We start from the raw sequence: 18,100 nt of genomic DNA on the forward strand, positions 1-18,100 counted from the left end.
CTGGGGGTGCAACAATAAAGTGAAAACCATATAACAATATGGAAACTCAAGCATTAATGAGGGATATGTTTAACAATTAGTACTTATTTTATATTTTACTGTACATGATAACATATATGTATTTGGCAAAATGGTATTCACACAGACTTTAAATTTATCTGTTCTGGTTTTATAATCCCTTACTACTGCTGGTTTCACCCCTCTGGAACTGCAACTTCTTGAGCAAAGATTAGGTTGTCTCGTCAAATGCCATCACCTACAAATCAAAAAAAGAAGGCCAAACTTGAAATTTTAGAAAAGTGTTTTTCGAAACAATGTCTGCTGTATACGAGTATTTATCTATTAACACATAAACTCTTACTGAAATAAGTACGATAAAACTGAAGGATTTTTGGAGAGAACTCGAGTTAGTGTGTGTTATATGGTCAAAGAGAGAAACAGAAATATTGGAATGGAATGCTCCTTCTACAACCTCATCTACATCTTACATTGTCTATGAAAAGTAAAGCGAACGTGAAGCTCAAGAAAGACATTATTCCCATCAAAATCATTAAATGTGTTGCAAAAATAATAACTGTATGACACACTAAGTGTATCGGAATCAACATAATTTCCTAGTTGACTCCCTTTTCTTTTTTTTGTTTCTCATTCCCGGTGTTTTCTGGTGCTCTGTTGCTATCTATTCTTGTTTTAATTCAAAATCGACAACTTTACTATTTAACAGAGGGACATGTTTTGTAAGTTTGTCACACACGGTGAAGCACTGAAAGAACTTAAGCAGATCTGTGATTCTTGAGCGCGAAATTGCAGCACAGCCCACTTGAAACTGAGATTGATAACTCTAGCTTCTACTGCCAAGGATATAATATGATTTATCGAGTTCTAACATGCATATGTGGTGCACCTTAGAAAAAAAGAACCTTCTTCTATTCGTGAGACAAGGAGAAACTATAGCAAGGAAAGGGCAACAAACCCCCTGAAGAACATGGCACAGATTAAAAAAAGTAAAGGAGGGAGTAGGGAGGAGAAGCAGCCAGAGTATACTCGTCACATAGGTGGTTTTTATAGCAACATTAGCATCAATTGAAGTGTTCAGTCTTTTTTTTTTTTTTTTTTTTTATTATTATTTTACCCTCCCTAGGAGCTCCCACCCTTTTTGCTCCCTTGGTGACTCGAACTCGCAACCTTCGGGTTGGAAGTGAGGGGTGCTTACCATCCGAGCAACTCCCTCTCGTTGATTTTTTATTTTTTTGGGGGTTAACAGAACTGAAAGTGTCCCAAGACATATCTTTGAGATTGTATGATGTCAAGCCTTGGTGGACAACAGAAAACATATTAGGGGCCCTTCACATGGTCCTCTTCAATTTTTCATAGCAAGACTTTTTTAATCTTTTCTCTATATTAGAGGTATCAAATACCACTTATCCATCGCGCTAACCCTGATATAAGCTAAGAGATGGCAATTAGCTAGATTTACCAAACCTTTTCATGAATCTCATCATAGCCTTTTCGACGACTCTATTAAAATCAACACAGTTCGAAACTCCCAATCACTTTCAGGCTCTATCTGGTCACAAAATTTCCCAAGGAACGTTTCCATGTGGATTGTCAATAATAGCCCTAAAGAGATTTGTGGATAAGCATGAAGCAGGCCTAGAATAAATGTACCTTAAAAAGGGTGGACTGGTTGGCTAAAGCCAACATCAGGTCAGGGTACAACATTCTGGTGCAGTTTGACTAGAAAGATAAGTAGGAAATAAAGTGTCTGTTTAGACTGCCTTAAAGGCCCTGAAAAACTCTTAAGTCGTTATCTTGAACATGCAATTTTTTAGACCCAATCCAACCCATAGACTAATTTGGTAAGCTCAAGCATAAGTCCAAGTGATTGCATCAAATCAGGTTAGGCAAACAACCAGAATAGTTGTCATTTTTCATTGTTCACAAGTAGTTTGATTGGATACCTGAATCCATTCAGTCAACTTCACCACTGATATCCAAGGGACTGTCAAACCTCAATGGAATTACATCAAAACAATGGGAGTTTCTCATCTTCTCAACTACCTTATCAGCTTTAGACCTCAACACCTTCATTTCAGAGAAAGTATACTCCCCCCTCAATTTATGTGGCAGTGTTTCATTGGGCACGAAATTTAAGAAAGAAAGACAAGACTTTTGAAACTTATGGTCTAAAACAAGTCATAGATATTTCTGTGGCTATAAATCATCTCATTCAAATGAGAAGTTTAAAGTTAATTTATCTCTATATGAGTGTGACGTTCGTTTTGAAAACACTAAACAGAGAAGTACGACACATAAATTGGGACAGAGGGAGTACTTATTAGGGTAATAAAATGAGAATTGAACAACAAATCTGGAGGAGGTGGCATCAAACCCAGAGGATGAGAAATTGTGGCTGGAAAGACCGAGGAATCTGAAGTACTTGCCTCTACAACAGAAAGTGCTCGAAATAAAGCTCCGGACCTGATGGATACACCACGAAATTCTACCAAAAAGGCATAGGTAATGTCAAACATGATGTTATGGGTGCTCTTCAGCACTTTCATCAATCAAGAAACATGGTCAGCAATGCATCATTCATAACTCTAATTCCTCAGAAGGAAGGGGTTATGGAGTTGAGTGATTAAAGGCCAATTAATTTAATTAGTAGTGTATAAAACTGCCTTGAAAATTTTTTAGAGTGAAAATGAAACTGGTTTCAGGGCATCAGCATGCATTATTAAATCAAGGTAGATTTCTGACACGGCCTTGTTAGCTAATGAGGTCTTGGGTTGGGAGTTGAAATCTGAACAGCCTGGTCTTTTTTTGAGGAAATTGAAAGCTTTGACCAGCTGAACTGGTTATATCTATTCTCTATTCTGAGGAAAATGGATTTGGAGAAGGATGGCTTAAGTGGATCAACATCAGTGTTACCACTGTTAAATACTGTCCTAATAAATGGTGGATGTGTAGGCTTTTTTTCTCTTCTCAGATAAAATCCTAGACAGGATAAAAGACCAAGATCATAAGGAAAAGATCAACAGTCTTGAGAATCAGTTAAAGGAGATTAACACAAATCTCAAACAGATTCTAGGAAATTGATGGCAAGCATAACAAGTTAACAACCATCAGTACAAAAATTGAGGCAATGGACAAAAAGATCGACCAGATCTTAGACCTCCTCAGAAACAAACCACAATCTCAAGAAATTGAGAAAATGGAACAAATTGCTGCAAAAATAATCAGAGACATATCTAACAAGACAGATAAATGTGAATGCAGCAAAGAGATAACTGAGTTGTTGAAAAACAAAGCAGGAATCAACAGGAGTAAATCAGCAGGAGATTACCAAAGGATGACCAAATCCAAAAAACTCCAAAAGAACCAGAAACCAAAAAACCAGTTCAAGGATGGAGATACAAATGGCCTAACTACAATGATGGGAACGCAGAATTAGGATCATCAGGAAATCCTAAAGCCATGAGATGGCCAGAAGATTTTGATAACTACAAAGGATAGTCATGGACTACCAGGAGTTATTAGAAGAATACTTTTGGAATAATATCGAAAAGGAAGATATAATTTTAGATGGAAAGACAACTTCCCCAATGGAAGAAGTCATCAAACTTTTAACAGTGGAAGAAACACAGTTAAAAGAAGAAATGAAATCCAGACCAGAATTAAAAGAAATTCTGCAAAGAAAAGAAAGAATACTGGTACTTGAAACAGAAAACTCTGAACAAGAACAGTTAGAACTATCTGAGAAGGTATAGCCAATGCTGTAATTAAAAACACTCATTGGGTTACCGAAGGAATAAATACATTTGAGCTAATTGATGCAATCACATTAGCCCTTTATGTAATGCTCACAGGAGAGACAGAAGAAGATGCTTCTGGAAGACAAGAAAGGAGATCCCCTCTCCCTATTCCTATCTATTTTAGCTGTGGAGGGACTCAGTAAAATGATTGAGAAAGCCAATCTACTACATTGGTTGGAAGCTTTAAGGTTGGAAATGATGCTGGGAACTCTGTCACAGTTTCTCATCTGCTCTATGCAGATGAAACACTCATATTGTGTAGAGCTGAGAGAATATATGTAATGTACTTGAATCTCACACTTATAATCTTTGAAGCCTTATCAAGACTAATTATGAACATGTTAAAAGGCACCATATACCCAGTTAATGTAGTCCCTGAACTGGAGGATCTATCTCAGATACTGTGCTGCAATCTGGGCTCCTTCCCAGTAACATACATGGGCCTCCCACCAGGTGCAAGATGCAAGTCATATAAAATCTGGAATAGGATTATTGTGAAGTTTGAGAAAAGATCGACATCTTGAAATACACAGTACCTATCTTTTGGGGGTAAATTAACTTACCTATCTTTTGGGGGTAAATTAACTCTCAGTAATAGTGTGTTGAGCAGCATTCCAACATACTTCATGTTCCTTTTACCAATACCAGTCGAAGCACATAAGAAGTAGATCAGCTAAGATGTGAATTTCTTGGGGAACGAAATGGCCGGAATCAGTGTTCTCAAAGGCACGCTTTAAGCCTGGAAGTGAGGTTCAAAACATGTTGAGAGCTTCGCCTCACTTAATGTGCGGTTCCGTGTCATCATCAAGCTAAGACATATTTGTCCTTGCCAATGAGCGTTTTCTAAAAGAGACTGCACTAAACAATTGATATTTCCCTTTCTTGTAAAAAAAAATTCAATTTCATTGTCCATATATTTGTTATTTATCCTTATAATTATCAGTCTTGGACTAAACATATATAAAATTTGTATCTTTTTTCTCCATTTCCGTCTTTTTTCATTAAAGCTCACGCTTTCTTTGCTCTTAAAGCTCCAAGTTAGAGTTTTTTTGTGTTTTTTGCTTTTGATAACACGGGCGAGAATCACAAATTTAATCTGATCAAATGGCCAAGAGTCGTCCCACTGATGGGCATGGAGATCTGGGTATGACAGATCTGGTACTATATCGCAAAAGTATGCTAAGGAAATGGCATTGGAAGATCAACATAGAAACTCTAGGGTTGTGGAAAGCAGTGATCAAAGCAAAATACACAAAGCAGAGCAGATTACCCTATGGCACAGTCCATGGAAACATATTTCAAAATTGTGGGATGAGTCTTAACTCAAAACTCAAGGTAAGGAATGAAGCACAGATTAAATTTTGGATGGACAAGTGGTTGGGGTCAGTGGCTCTGGAAAGTGAATTTTCACTTCTCTAACAACTGGCATCTGATCCAATTTCCTCTAAATTGCCTTCTTCACCTCCACAATCTTTATGCACCTACAATACCCAAATCCCTATTTCTCCATTTACATCCTTGATGCACTTCACTTAGTCCAAGTCACGGGCCCTCATATCTCTCGCGTTGACGAACCTATACAACTTTTAATCCTTGATGCACTTCTAAGTATTTTCTTGATGCTTACCAATGACAATTCTCTTAACAAAAAGAATAGATCTTTTAGTTTCTCACTTAACATTTAATCAACCAACTTCTCCAAAGAAGGTTGCATGTGACATCTCCCCCTAAATAATCTCTCTAATATTGTATCATATCCAAATATTTACTAAACCTCAAGATATTGTCCTCGTTAATCGTTAATTTATTGTTGCTCTGGCTATTGGCATCAGTCTTTATCAGTCTGATGAACTTCTTTTAGAGACCAATTCCCAAAATTTACAAACTTCCTCAAGATAGTCACACATTGTGGGATTCCACTATTGCACATGTTTAACTGCATAACAAGCCACCAGACTTTAGCACCATAACTGAGAGCACTTAAAGAGACCCTGCAGGTTGTTAGCCAATCCAGTAACATGGTTATACGAAGTCTCTTAAGAATAGGACAATATTTGAATCAAATATGCACATGCAATGTAATTGTTAATGTTCAGGTTGTGTATCATTCTACAACCTCGTTTAGATTCTCCACGCTTCCTCTAAATTTATTTTCTGTTCATCTAATGTTATTGACTTGCTTCTGACGACCTAGAAATGCGACAAGTTATGAAATCCTTGACATGCTTTCTCTGCTCAGTTCACGGTTCAAGCCCTCACACTACGATTGGTATTTTACACCAAACCTTCTGTACCTGACTGCAGTTCAGCTTTTTTTTACTCTCATCATCGGCATTCATTAAAATAAACCTCTCCTAGAGATTTTTCAATAACCTCTTTTCCTGAGTTCATTCCATACAACTATGAATTACCTTTATGATATAGAAAACCTCAGTATTTCATATAAAGCAGCATTAATGCAGGAAAAACTAAGTTTGCTGATTTGGGTATAATTGCCAAATTGAGAAAAAGGTGACTAAATAAATAAGCAATGAGCCAGTCCTCCATGCCAAACAAGATAATGATGATAAAATAGATGCTAGCTATATCCCATGCAAGTATTTGTAATAAGTTGGCCCATGTATCATTAATTTTTCCAGAAGAATCAAAAAAGAAATCTGAAGAATGTCAGCTCATGCTTTTTAGTGCACCAAGAAGATAATCTTGACAAAGACAGGAGTGTGGCTGAGAATAAGAACTGGGTAATTCATGAAAAAGAATCTTAAACTAATAAAAACGAGGGAGACATACGGTTCCTTACACCCCTCCCCTTGTTTTGCCTTTCCTAGTTCACACTTTCTCGCCAAAATGAAACAAAAAGACAAGAAATGTAGATGTTTTTTTTTTATCAGAATATAATTTAATCTTTACACCATGAACATTCCTGGAACTGCCTCCTTATTAATTATTATGGATCCAAAGAATAAGCAGTGAGGGGAGGATTTTTTGATGAAGCAAGTGAAATTTCATTAAGGCATCCAGTAGATCTGAAGATTTGGGGATCTGTCAGCTCAGTCGGAACAAAAAACTTATAGAGCCAAGGAGCTGACAAAATCCAGGTAGTGATCTAAGTTATTTAGAGGGGTAGAGTTAGCCCAGCTAAAAAGTGTGGGGAGGATTTCTGCAGCTTCATGAAGGGATTTGATTCTATATTGTTAGGCTGTAATGGGTATATGTTAGAACTACTTGATCGTCACTAAAACAGAGAGGTCAATATAGAAGAATAAAAATATGCATACATTTCCCTCGGAAAGCCTGGGACCTGTGTGTGGCATTGCAGCATATATAGGATAAGCTCAACCATAACACCAAATCAAGCATAAAAAAAGAAGAGAAGGAGATGACACATAAATTTAAATGATATCACAATTACCTTGCCACAAACTGGACAGCTGTCACTTCTTTCCATCCACTCATATATACAACTCAGGTGGAAATGGTGAGAGCATTTTGTTATTATTTTTGGGTTTTCCTCTGTATATTCTGAAAGAAACAGGATCATCAGGGTCATCTTTTGTTTTGATAAGGTAAGATTACAGGATCATGAAAATTAATATTCAAAAGATACCTTGAACCTTGCTATCAAATACTGTTGTTCACCAGTTGAGTGTTTATTCTTTAACAAATAGTATTACACCATTGATTTTAGATGGAAAAACTGAAAAACTATAACAGTGACTAGGGTAGTTTAAATTTACACTGTCCAATCGATAAACTAATGTCTAAATTATGCTACCAGAGGGTGGGACAAGAGGAGTAGAAGAAGACTTTTTATAAGGCTCTCTGTAAACGGCATGCATTAGACTACTTTGTTACATCCAATGAAGTAGAACACAAGGCTATAAAAAATTTACCTTCAAGACATGTTGGGCAGACATCTTCATCTTCTGAATAATAATAGCTATGAGCATCTCCAGAAGTCATTTTAGCAGTTGAGAATTCCACAGAAGACTTATTGTATTCTTTTGATCCTTCTTCAAATGTAGGCAGACTCCATTTATTTACATCACTTAACGATTCAGGGTCATCAAAACTTCTTTGTAGTGGCTCAGTTTCCTCATATGAGTGGCTCGAGCCTTTCTCCCTTCTTGAGACTTGTCCATCTTGTTGCATGCGGAAATATCTTGGATCAGCATCATATGGCAGTGGTCTCGGAGGAGAACGGTACATGTCAGATAGTGAGTCATCAAGAGATGCTGTAGAACTCAAAGATGCTGCACCTTGATCCGATGAAGGAATGACATGTCTTTCTCCTCTATGGAAAAGTGATGCATACTGCAAGATAAGAATGAAGATATGTAAATTCTATGGCACATAAAGGAAAGTAATTATCATCAGCACCTATTCAGTGAATGAAAAAGGTCTTGATGTGAAGCTGATGACGATCTAAATACAAGACCATACCCAAAGATAATATTTTGTGATACAAATACCTAAACAGATTATGCAGATAAGTTCAGCTACCGAATACTCTCAAAAGATTTACGAGTAATATTAAGTTCCTTACTTTCCATGTGTCAGAGCTGTGGATGATGAGCCTTACTGAAATAGTAAAGTTGTTTCATCATCTGATAGAGGCAGAGAAAACCTAATTGCAATGCAAAGGAGGAATCCCATGGACAGGATCCGCTAGCATATGAAATCTAACAATTGACTGCCTTCCAGAGCCTGAAATCCGTCCTTCCTCTCGTTTCAATTTCTTTAGCAAACACAGTATATCTAAGTGATTCAGTACAAAGCAAGAAAAAAACCCAATTTTTCAAGCAAAATTTAGCAAAAGAAACAGCCAATACTACTCCCACTGAGTTTAAGCAACGGCAGAGTTAGCTAACAACTCATTGCAACTATGAGCATTCCTGTTAAACAGATCAAAGAAGTAAATGAGTTTGGGTCTCATTGTTCAAGATAGTCAAGTATCAATTTCTACCACCAAACTACTGATGCTATCGGTTCACAAAATAAGTGCCGCTTACAACTGAACATTGTCCCATGACAAAGCAACGGTAACAAGATCAATTTAAAACTCGCTAATTACTTCAGGTGGGAATATTAGTTAATGATTCAGAGGAAAGAGACTAGAAAGGTACTATCCATTGATATATGACTGTGTAAGAAGCAGTAGTGTGTTCAAAAAGAAGGAACTATAAAGTGATTATACAAACATGTCGTCGAAAAGCATACCACATGCAAGAAGTTCTGAACAAGAGTTGGAAAGCATATACAGTTCCTATACATTGAGCTGTTTGGGTTGGCAAAATCTTCACATTCGTCTCGCAAGCAGCAACAAACTGCACCCATTATATCTCTTTCAAGCTATGATAGTTCCTCAAAAACCTTTTCAAGTGTCATTGACAATCCCCAATTGTCTCTATTTCCTGATTGTGGAAGCAAAAGTTGTGGTGATCGAAATTTGGGGTAACTTAATAGAACTGACAAAAGGCCTTCAGCAAGCAAATGAGGAAGCGAGCCAATTGGGCACCCGCTCTCTTCAGGAAATCCCGAATGAGTGAATGCCCTTTCTGATCAAGGCCTTAAGAAAGAAAAGTATGATGTTCGACACCTGTAACAGCAGAGACAATTAAACTATTAGAACTAAGATATATACAGCCGGATGGTTTACTTTAGAAGACACACAATACTTCAAAACTTGCAGCTCTCGAAGAAATACACACCTTAAAGGCTTAACTCCAAACAATTCTTGTTGGCTATATGAATCCTCAATATTCATTCAACTCCACTTGGACCCTTTTACTTCCAAAATTCAGAGTGCCCAATACAGTAGTTAAATGTGATATCTTTATATGCAATTATATATGAAACTCAGTGAAAAAATTTACTTTCTTTGGGAATTAAGCCACTGCATAGCACCCGGAGCATAATTTCAACTTTATGGGTTTTGGATTTTAGAACAACTACTAAATGGGTTCTGAATAATGAATTTCTTAACACAATTCACTGTTTGAGCAAAAGCTACTAGCCGTGAATTCAATCAAAGCTTATACAATAACAAACACTATTAGAAAGTAGATACGATTGTAAAACATCAAAAATTTCCATGGATTACAAAAAAGATTACTTTTTTCTCCTCCTGTTTTCTAAATGGGCATCAAGGGTTTCATTCACACAATCTTAGTAAGCAAGCAACCAACCATAAATGATCAGCTAAAAAGCTCAATTGTCACAATCATAAGGCAAACAGATAACCAAGAATTGGTAATTTTAATTTCAGAATTAATCCATTGTTGAGTCAAAAGACAAAACTTCAACGCAGATATATCTGTTAATCAACCAAATTCAAACAATACCCATTTGAGGTCACCCAATTTGCAGGTTAGATAACAAAGTAAAAGATGGGAAAAAGAAAAAAAAAAAACCTCAAAATTACGTAGATACAAACAGAGAGAGACAAAGCGATGGAATGAATGGATGATTTTGTTGGATAAAAGACAGAAGCCCAATAATTCTTGAAATCGGAGACTCGATGATTTGGATTTGTTTATTTTTTTTCTTGTTTCGCCAACATAAGCACTGCTACGCGTCAATAAAGAATACCTCAAGCGGCCAAGTCCTTATTAGGATTTAATTTGCGATATGGTTTAAATTTGTCCTCCGTTAGAATTTTGGTTCATCAAAACGTTTACTATGAAAACTTTGGACCATGTACTAATATTATGTAAGGAAGCTATCTAAAATTACTATTGTGATTTTCAAAAGGTTTAATTTTTATATTTGACGAAATTATTTTGTTTAGTATAATCGCTCCTCCAAAGGACCAAATGAGAATTTTAAAGAAGACATTGAATTGATCCGTGATCTTCTAGCCATTTGTTGCTATGTTATTGACCTCCAAATTTAATTAATTCTTATCTGAAATTTAAAAAAAAATCAGTTTGAACTTGAATGTTGTTAACAATTTGTGCCTCTTATAGCAGCACAATTATCAACAACAACAACAAAAAAGAGCAACAAAAAGTTAACATCTACCAAGTCCAAAGGATGTGGTACACTAGATAGAGTTGTTTTTTCTCAGTCAGACTTTAATGTTTGAGCTCTGGAAATGAAAAAATCTTTGGTAGAGAGCGCTTCTTCTCGAATGGGATCCTATGCGGCACGAATTTGAATATAGTCGAGCTTCAATGCCTGTATCATAACTAGACACGAAATAAAAAAACCAAAAAGAAAGTCAACATTGGGTGAAAATTGGTAGTAAACTAACACCTTGTTTGGATGGTTTGTTACCCTATTGTATTGTTGTTTAGATACAATGTTTGTTTTTGATTGTTACTTACATTCTATTGTATCGTATTGATTAAATTCATTGTTATGTAACGACGAAAAGATCCAGTTTATGTAACAACCGATTCGATGTGAATGTGTCGTGTCTTAATATTTTCTTCTCATTTTGACTTTATTTATTACTTAATAATCATATTTAATTTGTTATCCTACCTTTACATGTAGTTCTACCATGTACTCTACTTTTTTTATAGGTTTATCACTCAAATTATGGTTGTGTGACATTATGTAACGACGAAAAACGATACAATCTATCCAAAACTATTCATACAATACAATACGATACATTATAAAACAATATGTAACAACCATCCAAACAAATTGTTAGAGGTATGATTTGGGTGCATTGTTGTTTCACACTTTCTCATTGAGTTTAGTTTTTTTAAAAAAACTAGAGAAAAAAGGAAGAGAAATTTGAGTTGATTAATGATAATCCTCGGGGGTGTACATGATTTTTTTGGGTTTTCCCAATAAAGTATTCATACAAACATATAATAAACTTGCACTTCAAATATTTTTTTGCTTCTACAAAATATAACTATCTAATGTGTTTTTTAAGAAAATAATACAAAATATGATATGATTACTTAAATATTCAACAAAAAATAATAATGAATTAATTGAAATCACATGAAAGAAATATTGTAAATCAATAAGTCATAATGAAAATGATCATAATTTTAAAGTAGTAACATGTTAAATTAAGTCTAATAAGTATTAATTATGGCATGACTAAAAAGAAAATTTTTAAAATTGATTATATATTTTAAATGTCTAGATCAATGTAAAACTAATAACACATATTCAACATTATTGTCCTTCTTAGTGTTGAATTGAATCTTTTTCCCCGTAAACATTAGTATTAATTTGAGCTTTATTAGAGCTACTAACATCTATGAACTATAAATTTTATCGGACCATTCAAAATTTTAAATTTCAAACTTGAAATAATATGTTAAAAAATAAAATTATGAAAAAGTAAAAGATATATTTAAAAATTATATCAAAGTAAATATTTTTATGTATAAAATAAAATTTTAAAATTATATATATAATGTCGGGTTAGTTTGATCTTGGATTGATTTTTTTAGTTAAAACCAAACCATGTATAATCGACGTATTTTTTTCAATACCAAAACACTAATCAAATTTTTTTTCTAATTTGACTCGATTTACAATTTGATTCAATTTTCGATTCGATTTTTTGTAACCCCAACTAATCCTAATAGGGGTTCATGCACCAATATAAATTGAAATTTCGGCCTAACTTCTATACAACTAGTGAGAAGATGCGCACAAGCTAATAGCCATGCATTTGGCCTAATATATAATTAGTATATAATAACTTCTAAATAACTAGTGAAAAGATGCGCACAAGCTATGCAATGGCCTAATATATATTAAAATTATATTTTTTCTTAAGCGGTACTGATTAAATATTTTAAAAATTTATGATCTAAAATAGCCCTAATAAATGATAAAATAATAGAGCATGACCAATAAATATAAAAATAATAAATAATCGACAACGAGTCTAGTAATAGACCATGGTAAATTTGCAAAAGTAGAAAAAAACACGATCGAAACAAACAAAATAAGTAGAAATACCACACGTTTCGATATAAAATAGGCCAAAAATTTCAAGTTCAGCAATAAACTTTTATGTGTAACCGATAAACAAAAACAAAAAAAGTACTACCGAAACAGGCCAGAAAAGTAGAAAGTCAACAGTCATTTTGTAAATTGAGTTTTCAAAGTGTCATTTTGCTAAATCATCTAGAGTTTAAGAGAGGAAGTATTTATAACTAAAAGGTACACGCTTTTTCCCAATTTATTTGACACATTTCGTTTTTTGAGAGTCAAACAATTTAAGTTTAATAAAAAATTTGCGTATGAAATCTTCAAGTCTTTTGAAATGAAATTTATATATTTGTAAACTACGTAAAAAGTACTATAAGTCACAATAATTGACAATTAAAAATATTTAAAAGATATATGAAAAATTTACGATAAAAAAATAAATTTATTTAAATCTCGAAATCTAAAATGTGTCACATAAATTAGACCAAAAAGAGCAATATACAACAATGCTCTCTTTAACTTGAGAGAAACTACTACTCAACTTAATTTGAAGATTGTTAAAGAAGCTAAAAATGACTTGATAAACATAAAAGTGTGCATAACGACAACAAAGATGGAACTGATCGAGTGCATGAAAAATATGATCAATCACACAATCAACATGGATAACTTCTCTAGAATATTCACAAGAACACGACTCAAGCCTTTCTTTTCGTTTAAGAAATTTCATATAAATGTACCGTTAAATTAAAGACGCCCGACGGACCGACTAGAGCATGTATCTGGAGTCCAAACAAAAACAAATTTGACTCAAACACTATATTAAAGGATGGTCTTTGGGGCTAAAACAATACAAAAAGTTAGTTCAAATCTACATAATCAAACTACTCGTCCCGAATAAAGTCACACACAAATCGAGTTGTGACATAATTTATCCAAAATTTTAACACAAATGTGAAAATCCCGCCAACGAGACAAATTAAACATAGATATGGAGTAGAAAAAACGTGGAGACGGTATAACTTTATTAAAAAAAGAGAATAAAGTAATAACAGACTCCAGATTACTATCACACATTTCTTGCTTATTTAAAGTCCATTATATCCTCAATTCACTTTCAAAAAAAATAAAATTGATTATACAATTAACAATATAGTTATGGAGAAATTCAATTTTGTAGCAATGATTATAGTCCTGTTGATGTATGTTGAATCAGTAAAATCAGAAATTCCTCTAGCACCAGCACTGTATGTATTTGGGGATTCAATATTTGACAGTGGAAATAATAATGTTTTGCCAACTTTAGCTAAGGCTGATTTCAAACCTTATGGTTCGAATTTTGATGGAGGCAGAGCTACTGGAAGATTTACAAATGGAAAAACTGTTGCTGATTTTATTGCTGAATTTCTCGGATTGCCATTTTCTCCGCCTTATTTGAGTTTACGAGGATCGTTAAAACTCACCGGCTTAAATTATGCTTCTGGATCCTGCGGCATTTTACCTTATACAGGAAATTTCATCGTGAGTACTTTTTTTTTCCATTACTGTTAGATGTTCGTAGAAATGGATGCACGAAATTCTCCAAACAAAAATTTCTTTTTTGGTAGGGAAAGTGCCTGCATTTTTCAGAGCAAGTTGATTTATTCCAGAGAACGGTAGAGCGAGAATTGCCCAGAAAATTTGATGATCCTGAGGAATTTTCGAGTTATTTGTCTCGGTCAATTTTTGTGGTGTCTACAGGCAGCAATGATTATGTAAACAACTATTTACAGCCAAATATTTATGGGACGAGCAAGCACTATACTCCTGACTCATTTGCCAAACTTCTCGTTAATGCACTTTCTCAACAACTTCAGGCAAAGCTTTTCTCGTTTTTATGATTTAGAGCTGATATAAGATAGATGAAGTAATTTTTATGAATTCTTCGATTTTATTTTGTGCAGAGATTATATCGACTAGGAGCAAGAAAGATAATAATGTTCGAGATAGGACCAATTGGTTGTATTCCATCATTTACAAAAAAACTTCGACACAATGGACGTTGCAACGAAGAATATAACGCTCTCGCAGTAATTTTCAACAATCAGCTGAGTGAAATGCTCAAAAATCTCACTTCCACTCTTCAAGGCTCCGTTTTTATTCTTGGCCATGGTCATTGGCTCGGCTACGACGCCATCATCAATCCATCTACTTATGGTAATATTCCTTTTCTCGTTTAAAATTACTTGTCACATTTTTTTTCAAACGTCAAATTATATAAATATTGATCAATGTTTGAAGAGTATTTTTGATCATATTGTTATGAAACAAATTCTATTTTATATTATATCAAAATTTAAAAATATTAAATTAATCTAGTCTTATTAAGCTTAGTCAAATTAACTCTCGAATACTTCAAGACAGAATTATGTTAATTAATTTCACCGATAATCATTTAACCATATCCACATCATACCACGTGGCATCATTTTTCCACTTCTTTTTAAAAAAATTTACCTCCATTTAATTCATGTTTCTCCCATTTTTCAAATGAAAGTTGAAGTTTATTAGATTTGGAGAAAATTTTGTTGGAAGTGTCATTCTTTAATGGTCATGCAAAGCACAATTTAAATTTAGTAGGGATTCTAAAATGTAGGTGGGAAATATAAAAAAAAGTTTATTAGCCAATACTCTCTCCGTTTCAAATTAATTAAATTGTTGAGACATTTTTCATTTTTCAAATTAGATTAATTGTTTATTTTTTAGACTACTTTTAGAAATGTTTTTCCAATTTTACGCTTCATTAATTAGTATTGGATTAGTTATTAATTAATGTTTAGTTATTTTAATCATAAATTTTACAATAATTAATAAGGGTAAAAATAGAAAATTATACCTAATTTATATCTTAATCTTCTTTTCTTAAAGGGTATGAAACATCTCAACAATTTAATTAATTTGAAATGAGATATCGAAATTGAAGGTCACTATGTGTAGTAGTGCTAATTTTAGATTAATTTTACCGTATTCGTCAACTTAGTCTAATAAACCTTTGGTGGATAATTTTCATTTCATGTGAAATATAGGATAATTAGCCTGTAACAACTTATAACTGAGTTGGTCAAAAAGTTGATTCTGCTAATTTAACTTTGTTTGAATGACTTGTTCCTCTAATAAGGACATTTCTTCATCTACTTTAGTCCTAAAGTCAATAAAATCATGACATTTATTTGATTAGACGATTATCAGGTGATCCAAAAGACCTTATCAATGAGATTTGAAACATTATTATTTTTGTGTTTGTAGGTTTAATGGATCCAGCAAGTCCATGTTGCATCACTTGGGGAAATGGGACATCAGCTTGCATACCAGAACTTGTGCCGTGCCGCGACGCTGATAAACACTACTTCTGGGATGGTTATCATCTTACTGAAACAATATATAGTGTTATTGCTACTAAATGTTTCAATGGAACATCTCTTTGTATTCCCAAAAATATTAGGGAACTTGTGGAAGACTGATAAGAGAATTTATAATTTGTTTTTTTCGAAGAAAAAAAATAATAAGGTTTGTATATGCTGAGTACTTAATTAGTTAGTGCTAGAATCGTTATGAAGTTTTAATGGGGTTTAGTGTATCTATGCAAGAGTAAAGTGAATCAATAAATTTCAGTTAAACAAGAATATTAAAGAAAGAATCAACAAATAACAATTTATTGTAATTTTGATTTGTTAACATGAAAAAATGATTAAATAGCTTGTTTGGACAAATTAATACATATATAGTGATAATGTAAATGAATTATGATTATAAATTGTAAATCTAACAGTATTATCACATGAAGAACCAGAAAATGACCAAAATGATCCTTAATATATATATATGAGTAATGCTTTATCGTGGTTCTTAATATATTTCACTTGATTGAAATGGACCTTAGTGTATAACAATTGTGTTCATTTTGGTCCTTAATATATTTCACTTGATTGAAATAGTCCTTATTATATAACAAAATGTGTTCATTTTGGTCTTTCACTCTAATCTAACAGATTTATTTTTTTAAAAAAAGTGTTGAATTCAACTATAGATCCTACGTGGCTAACAAAATTCACCATTGTTGTCTTCTTTGTTAGCTCTAAAGAATGAACTCCAAAAAAAACTAACACCATTTTTTCTTTTCTCCAACAAAATTTACTATTTTCTACTTCCTAAATTCCACTGATGTAAAATCTATTTCTTTTTTAAACAAGAGAAAATATTAAAAAATTATCAAGATAAAAATAAAGATAATGGTGTTAGATTTCACATAGCTTTTCTTTGGAGCTAACAAAGAAGATAATAATGATGGATTTTGTTAGCCATGAAGAAGGGTCCATAGTTAAATTTAATTATTTATTTATTTTGATAAAATCCGTTAGGTTTAGAACAAAGAACTAAAATGAACATCTTTTGTTATACATTAAGGACTATTTCAATCAAGTGAAAAAAATTAACGACAAAAATGAACACATTTATTATACATTAAGAATCATTTCAATCAAATAAAATATATTAAGAACCAAAATAAAATATTACCTATACATTAAAAATCATTTTAATCATCCCCTAAATAATGATAAGATTTGCGTACACCATACTTTTCTCATTTATCTCATTCATAGTATTCTATTAAGTACATTGTTGATGTTGTTATTGTGTATCGCATGAAGAAAGACAAATGATGAAAAATGGTGAGGAGTTTAAATTTTGATTTTGAAAGGATATTAGAGTAAATAAATTCATATGTTTTTTTTTGGCACAATACATAAATATGATCCATAATTTGGTTTCAAATTATAACTTTGACATTTAACTTTAATAGTGCACGAAGAGACACTTTAACTATCCAATTTTTTTTTTAAAAAAACACTTGAATATTTCAGACAAAACGCGTGATATACAAATACTCTGACGTGGATAAGTAAACCACTCAGTTATAAATACACCTAGATTTTAAAAAGGGAAAAGGGTCAAAAATACCCCTCAACTTTGGTTTATTGTTTGACTATGCCCTCACCGTTAAAATGAAGTTATTTTTACCCCTCCCGTTACTAATTTCACCAAATTTACCCCTCAATTGGATGGAAAACCCAAATCAATTAAAATTACCCAATTTCAATTAAATAACCCAATTTTTTCTCTTTTTAATCCGAACCCGACCCATTTATACCAAATTAAAACCCAAATCAAGCTCCGGCAATCCCCATTCATTTTCTCCGTTTTCCGGCGAAACACCACCAAAAGAACCTCCAAACGACCACCTGAAACCACCACTCAAAACCCCCAAAAACCAGAAACGACATCAAGCAGCTCTCAAACACCACCCTCTCCACGCCAAAATCCCCAGAAAT

At 33.3% G+C, this 18,100-nt stretch overlaps 2 protein-coding genes across 2 annotated transcripts; one reads left to right on the plus strand and one right to left on the minus strand.

Annotated features, from left to right (window-relative positions):
* Positions 1-15: 15 nt before the first annotated feature.
* Positions 16-9,410, minus strand: LOC125836286 (E3 ubiquitin-protein ligase At3g02290-like). Its single transcript, XM_049515459.1, has 4 exons — positions 9,036-9,410; positions 7,709-8,129; positions 7,228-7,337; positions 16-256 (listed from the first exon to the last, which is right to left on the minus strand). The coding sequence occupies exons 1-4, from the start codon at positions 9,150-9,152 to the stop codon at positions 230-232; spliced, it is 675 nt and encodes a 224-aa protein (XP_049371416.1). The 5' UTR covers positions 9,153-9,410; the 3' UTR covers positions 16-229.
* Positions 9,411-13,883: 4,473 nt separating this feature from the next.
* On the plus strand, positions 13,884-16,231 carry LOC125836365 (GDSL esterase/lipase 7-like). The gene is made up of 4 exons (XM_049515542.1): positions 13,884-14,252; positions 14,339-14,587; positions 14,675-14,927; positions 16,017-16,231. Exons 1-4 carry the CDS (start codon positions 13,890-13,892, stop codon positions 16,229-16,231), a joined length of 1,080 nt encoding a protein of 359 aa, XP_049371499.1. The 5' UTR covers positions 13,884-13,889.
* The last annotated feature ends 1,869 nt before the right edge of the window (positions 16,232-18,100 follow it).

This window comes from Solanum verrucosum, unplaced genomic scaffold, assembly GCF_900185275.1.
Source record: "Solanum verrucosum unplaced genomic scaffold, falcon-dt-bn FXZP01000278.1, whole genome shotgun sequence".
Classification (NCBI taxonomy): domain Eukaryota; kingdom Viridiplantae; phylum Streptophyta; class Magnoliopsida; order Solanales; family Solanaceae; genus Solanum; species Solanum verrucosum.